Source organism: Aplysia californica, unplaced genomic scaffold, assembly GCF_000002075.1.
Source record: "Aplysia californica isolate F4 #8 unplaced genomic scaffold, AplCal3.0 scaffold00236, whole genome shotgun sequence".
Taxonomy (NCBI): domain Eukaryota; kingdom Metazoa; phylum Mollusca; class Gastropoda; order Aplysiida; family Aplysiidae; genus Aplysia; species Aplysia californica.
The window spans coordinates 1,030,024-1,036,827 of NW_004797506.1; the positions used below are offsets into that span (position 1 = coordinate 1,030,024).

Below are 6,804 nucleotides of genomic sequence, written 5' to 3' on the forward strand. Positions count from 1 at the left end.
ATAGCTGAGTGTTTGTTTTGACTTATATTGAGTCATGTGTGTGTGTGTGTGTGTGTGTATATATCTATATATATATTTATATACAACTGAGTGTTTTTGTTTTCTTGTATTTCCTAGAGGTGGCCCGTACGCGCCTGCGTGAGGAAGGATCTCGCTACAACTCGTTTTTCCAGACTCTCCTGCTGGTGTTGAAGGAGGAGGGGCGGGCCGGGGTGTACCGCGGCCTTGGGACCCAGCTCATCCGACAGATTCCCAACACAGCCATCGTCATGGCAACCTATGAGTTCGTGGTGCACGCCCTAACCCCGGTGGACTGAGTCGGCGGGGAGGAACTCGGAGGAAATCGTTCGCCACATTTATTTGATGGATGTGAAAACCGATGTCTCTCGCTCTCTCTCTCTCGGCTACCCACAGCGGTACTCTGATAAAAAAAAGTATTTCTCACGAGAATCTCATTGCAGGTGGATACTAGAATCTATGCTCCGTGCTTCAGAATGCAGAGAATTGGAAGGCTTCATAATTTATCCTGGTGATGTGGTGGGTTGCATGTGTACCGGCTTATACCCCGCCCCCCCCCCACCCCAAGACTCGAAAGCGTTTCTGTCAAAGCGTCCATATTTTGGGCGGGGCCAGTCTGTCTGCGTGGGAAGGTCAAAAGCCGGTTTTACCAAGATGAGTGTGTAAATAGCCTTGCGTGCTGAGCTCCTCTCATTGCCTTATTCCATGTGCTGTGTACAGACAAGAGTTGTGAATGAAGCCAATGCTAACCTCGCGGCTGTTTCTGCAATACGACTAGTCCTTTTGTGCCCAGAGCACTAGGGTATGTTTCTTGTTTTTCCCCACTGTGTGTCTGTGTGTGAGTGTGTGTGTGTGTGTGTGTGTGTGTTTGGAAGACTGATGGTGACGGTAGCCTAGGTACTGATTCATACCCTTCATCTTGAGCAATTTTCCCCAGAACAATTTGTTGTAATTCGAGATTTTTGACAACTTTCGTGGCACAGAGTGTTTGATTTTGATTGGTGTTAGGGTTTTAAAGATCATTAAAATCCATAAAAGTACATGGGTTTTCTATTTTAAAAGCAGCAAAATTTTAGTAATATTTTAGAAAATATTACATAAGAATTTGATTCTTAGTGCATTCTAAAACATCTGTTCTTGGCGCTGACATGACCAAAACTGTGTTGACAGTGCCGTAAAACATCTACTCAATCAATCTATCAATTGATCAATGAATCAGTCAGAACGTATAGTGTAAGGACTAAAAAGTTTTTGTTCCAACTTGAGCAAGAAGAGCGGGTCGTGTTTCTGTACGTAGGCTGTTGCTATTTATAGACGTTTGTCCAGGAGTGTTCATGCACATGCTTCCTTGTAGCACACCTCAGTGGTGCCGATTTTTCTGTTGGCTGCTCGGGGACACGAGACATTGTCTCATCTGTTGTTGTGTGGGTGTGCCAGAGAGAGGTTATGGAAGATGAAGTTTGACAGAGATACATGTTGTCCCCGGCATTTAACATTGGACTTTGGCATTATGTTTAAAATTAAGGATGAAAAATCAAATGTGCCTCGGCACAGTTGAATCGGGCGCTCCGTCAATTTTTGGCCATATAGAGATATTGGTATCATCTTAAAGGTTGATCTGTTGCCTTGCTTTCGATGAAAAAAACCCAAACATTTATCTTGAATAGAGGCCGAGATATTTTAGATTGAAGGAGGTTGGGTTGCCTGATTTCAGGGGTAAAATTAACGAGAAAATGGCTGCCAAAGTTTGGTGACTTTCATTACTTTATAAGTTGTTCTTTTAATCAACATTTTTTCGATAAAATTGTCACCTAAACGTGTTTTGGAATGGACATAAAGGTGTTGAGCCAAAAAACAAAAATTCCAACAACAAAAAATGTCCAATTTGGCCGAAAAAGGCCGATTTCTCGGATTTCGTTTTTTTTAACGAGCGCCTGATTTCCCCATGATGCCTGACAAATGTGTTGTGGACTTTGGTGATCGATTTGTCCAAGTTTTCTTCTTCCTAACATGGTTACAGGTTCCGACATTTTGTGTGGACCTACTGTTGTGCCCGAAAGATACCTGATTTGCTGATTCCAAGAACTTTGTCTTTTGACACATGACAATTATGAATGATGGCGGGGACTGGGATGTGCATGTGAGTAGTGTTAGTGTGTGTGAGTGAGTGTTGTGAGTAGTGTGAGTGTATTTGTGAGTGTGAGTGGTGTGAGAGAGGAAGATTTTGTACAAAGAATACCCAACTGCTGAAGCGTGTGTGTTAGCTGTGGCTCAGAGTCAAGAGATGAAGCATGTGTATGGTACCTGTGTGTAGGAGTTGCACTACCTGCATGTATGTTACCTGTGTGTGTAGAAGTTGTGATACCTGTATGTATGTTACCTGTGTGTGTAGAAGTTGTGCTAGCTGTGTGTAGGAGATACCCGGCCGGCCGAGTGTTTGCGGCGGCCGACTCACTGCTCTCGCTGGCACATTTTGATTACTGCTGATGCTCACATTTTTGTCGTGCGTGTGTGTGTGTTTGGTGAAATGGTGAAAGGAAGCTTTTTTTGAAATGCTCAAACTGTAGCAAGCTCTTCTCTGACTGCCAGAAGTCATCTCGTCTCATTCACCATAGCAGAGGCCTCAAGCCATCTTGATCATAATTTCTTCTTTTTCACTAAAGAAAAATTCTCCTCTGCAGATGCATTGGTGATGAAGAGATGTGGACGGACAAACTATTTTTTTACATTTACTTTTCCAATTCAGCGGCCATTTGAGTTTTTACCTTTCAGCCTGACTATTTTTTGTGGGTTTTTTTAACTGATGGGTTGGAATAGAATATATAGATCTGCATTTGTTTCTCTGGGCATTGTGAGTGAGTATATTGTTGTTTTTTGTTTACTGTGTGGGTTTGTAGTGACTTGAGTCATATGATTATTGCTGACTTTTGCTTCATTTTCCCCATTGTGAACAAGTTGAGTCGTTGACAAACCTCACACAGTCCGCGGGGAACTGACTCCGCTGTCGCACGCTGTAGTCAGGTGTGCACGCCATTATGGCATTCTCCATTGTTGTACATGCATGTGTGTGTGGGGAACACGTTTTGAGTTTGACTCAAGAGCATTTATATACATTGTCTCCATGCCATTGACCTGGCAACTTCACCGTGTCGGTGATCTGTGATCTTACGCTTGTTTTTGACGAGCACAATTAGTTTTCGTTTCTCATGTGTGGTGAGGAAGTTGTTGCGATGCGATGCGATGCGACGTGAGAAAGAAAGCTCTTGTGTGCTGGGAAGGTTTTTTGGTGGTTTTTTTGCCTAATTTTGTTTGTGTGCAGGAAAAGTTGTCGTTGCTGATCACAGTTAAGCAGAATGAGTTTTGTTTTTCCAAGAAAACTTCCTCCTCTTATTGCGTGTGGTGTGGTGAGGAATTTGTGCTGATGTTTTGAGTACAGAGGTTGGTGTACTTCCCAGAGTACTCATCTTTTACGTGTTGTTGTGCCAGGGAAGTTCTCTGCGTTATCACCACACAAGGCCATGCTTTGATTTGTGTCCCTGTATTTCTCTCGTCAAGCTTGACTGGCTCGTTCAAGTACCTGCTGGTATTCAGATTGATTTCTCAGGAGACTAAGAAGACCATAGAATAAGCAGGACTTCGGGCTTCGGGCTAGTATTTGTGTGGAAAGTCTGCCGTCAGAACGGGTCCCTCTGATATTTTGTTAGCGGTGAAATGATGTCCAGATTCCTGAGGTGGTCATGAAGAAATCAGTATAGTGTCAGTCAAAGTCCAGGTTTGCCCGTGAATCGCTCCCTAACACAAAACTGTGTAGCTTCTGAAAGATAACAGGACAACGTTTGCTTTAGTAGTGATGAAGATGATTATAAAAAGTAATATATGCAAGTGATACCAATGACCTTGACCTATAAGCTTTTCTCAAGAAGAAAAATGAACCTGACCTGAGTCAGAAATAGATGTAGGTCAAGTTTGTTTGAAAGATCATCATAGTGCTATGTATAGCAGGAATAGAAATAAGTACATGATATGTGTTATAATTGGGGTTAAATTCTTGCTTCTTAGAACGGTCATTTCCTAGCTAGACAGCCGCATGGTACTTTCCTTTAGAGAACTGAATGTTTACTTTTACCAGCATCACCCACATGTGGTCTGCTCCTCCGTTCTTACCAAACATCTTTCATCTTTATCTCCCTCCTTCTTTTCTTTGTACATTGTTCTCTCGGAACACCTCTAATATTTGGTACTTATACGGCCTAAGTGTGCTGCATGTGCCGTAAAACTGTGACAAAAACTATTAAAAAAACAATAACCCCAAAGCATCAACCTGTGTTTCTATAGTTTCTTCATGAGTGATTTGCTTGCTTGACGTAAAACACAGAAGTAGTTCTGTTTTGTGAAAAGAAGCAGCAATAAACACTTGTCTTCTGCATGTTTTGGTTTTTTTCTGTTCGGCACGGAGAGCGTGTGCACAGACGTGGTGAAACATGAATATTCTCATCTTTTCTTCTTGTAAATTTATGCAAATATTGTGTTCTGAAGCAATGTTTCTGTTTGAAAGTTCATTTTTGTAATAGCAGTTTGTTGTATCTGAGGGTGAGTGATGGTGAGTAAAACCTTTCTCAAAGAGCGAAGGAGGAACAGTATATTAACCATGATACTGGGAGAGAGAGAAACAAAGAATGAAAGCCAACAGTTGTGGGGTGCGTGTGACTGGCTCATTCTGCAAAGGTGCTGGTAGATCAAGATGTCTGGGCTGTCAAATATTATTGTCTTTTTTGTTCACCATTCCTTCCATCAAACTGTATTTTGTGGATGGTTGGTGGGTTCTGTGGTGTGGTTTGCTCCTTCTTTCCTATCAAACAGCTATCATCCTTATAATCTCTCTTCCTCTTTTTTTGTGTTTGTTTCTCTCTTGTAACACCTCTAATCTTCGGCACTTATATGACCTTATTGTGTTGCCAGTGCCGTAAAACTCTTACTAAAACTAAATTTGATGCAAAGGGTTTTCATGACAAGACAGGCAAGAACAAGTTTCCATATATTATATTGATTCAACAAATGTACTGTACGGCAGAAGTCAGTGTCAGTGACCAAAAACTCTTCCTGTCGGTCTCAGTAAAACAAAAACGAGCCTGTCCCTTTGAGAATGAGCCAGTTATTCCCCCCCCCGTGTTTGCATTTACAGTGTGTTGTGTAGGATATGAGAGTTGTGTACAACAGTGTGTAAGTTGCTATTTTGTTTTTTTAGGATGCTAGAGTGACGGAGCTTTGTTGATGGGATTTATTGATCAAATCCACTCTAGCGGGGGTACAGTAGTGCGGAAGTGACTACGTCTGAGCTCTTTCTGGTGTGGAGTTTGACACCAGGTGTCCCAACCTCTCCTTTCTTGTGGTGGGAGCTGTCTTGTGTTTGGCTCGGCGGTCTGAGTCGCAGAATTGTACGCTGTGTTTGAGGAATCAACAGCAGCAAAATTCTATGTGGGAAAACCTTTTTTGGATTGTTTTCCAAAATGTAGCAACAAGTCTTTGTAAGTTTTTAGTTGACTGCTTTTGTACAGTTGTTTGCTTTGGGGGTTAGAGGTGCAGGCGCGGGGGTTAGAGGTGCAGGCGCGGGGGTTAGAGGTGCAGGCGCGGGGGTTGGAGGTGCAGGCGCGCTGCTCTGTCTTCCATTTTGTGTACACGATGGTATGTTGTCCATGGCTCATCTCATGAATAAATTCTTATTTATTTGCCACAAGTTTTGTTATGGTTTTGTTTTCTTTACCTTTTGTCTGTGGGTGGTTGATGGGTGCTCTGGTGTGGTTTGCTTCTTCTTTCCTGTCAAACATCTATCGTCCTTATCTCCCCTTCTTCTTTTTTTATGTTTGTTACTTTCTTGTAACACCTCTAATCTTATGGCACTCATATGACCTTATGCAGTTGTGAACGCCGTAAAACCTCTACTAAAAAAAACCTTGCCCTTTTGTCTTTTCTTGTTTTTGCTTCTTCGCTAACTGGGGGGATGACACTAACTGGGGGGATGACACTAACTGGGGGAATGATGAGAAATGGTAGAGGGAAGGGGTGAGGGCAATTACAGCGAATTATAGGCGATTTCCAGGTTGAGAACCATAGATATGAGGTACATAGAAGCGGAACCAATAAATTGACAAAAAGATATTATTAATCCGCATACAGGAAAAAGAGGCTAAAACAGCACCTGGACATGGATGGCTGGTGCCTCTATAATTAAATCATTGATGGTCAGGTCATGCCACACATAGAACTGGCTTTAACATAGTTTTGACTATGCTTTTTGCTCACATCAATTTAATAAGAAGCATATCGAGCCAGTGAAGATCTTAAAGTGTGTGATATTACAGAACGATAAAAAAAAATTGTAGCGCAGTACTATAGTAGGTCTTTTTTTTCGATCAAGTAGGCCTACTTGAGTAGTATTTTCAACTGCCACATATTACTTCAATCGTCACATTTTAGTGTACAGTTATTGTTCTTTGAACTTGGGTTTACGTAAACTGCCCTGAACTGTGTGCACAATGCATACGAGAGAAATCGCTATAAAACAACATGCAGTATCATCACTACTATCTTTGTTTTTATCGTTGTTATTGTTACTTCATATGCCACATTGCAACTTCAAATGCCATGAAGTAATGTCAAATACAAACATCGAATAATCAAATGTGAGCACAATATAGATTTCAAATGTAGCAAAGTCACAACTCGAATGTCATATGGCAGCTGCAAACATTATAACACCATAGAGAAAGGGAAGGACTGAGGGGGGGG

At 41.8% G+C, this 6,804-nt stretch overlaps 1 protein-coding gene and 1 long non-coding RNA gene across 2 annotated transcripts in view; both read left to right on the forward strand.

The window, feature by feature from the left end:
- Positions 1 to 1,258, forward strand: part of LOC101856666 (solute carrier family 25 member 36) — a gene marked incomplete at its 5' end in the record, with an annotated part of 28,366 nt that extends 27,108 nt beyond the window's left edge. Inside the window, 1 exon segment of the mRNA XM_013083499.2 lies at positions 118 to 1,258. Coding sequence (XP_012938953.1) covers positions 118 to 317 — 200 coding nt within the window.
- Positions 1,259 to 4,930: 3,672 nt separating this feature from the next.
- On the forward strand, positions 4,931 to 5,752 carry LOC118477829. Its single transcript, XR_004858628.1, has 2 exons — positions 4,931 to 5,595; positions 5,638 to 5,752. It is a non-coding gene; the product is annotated as an uncharacterized LOC118477829 (long non-coding RNA).
- The last annotated feature ends 1,052 nt before the right edge of the window (positions 5,753 to 6,804 follow it).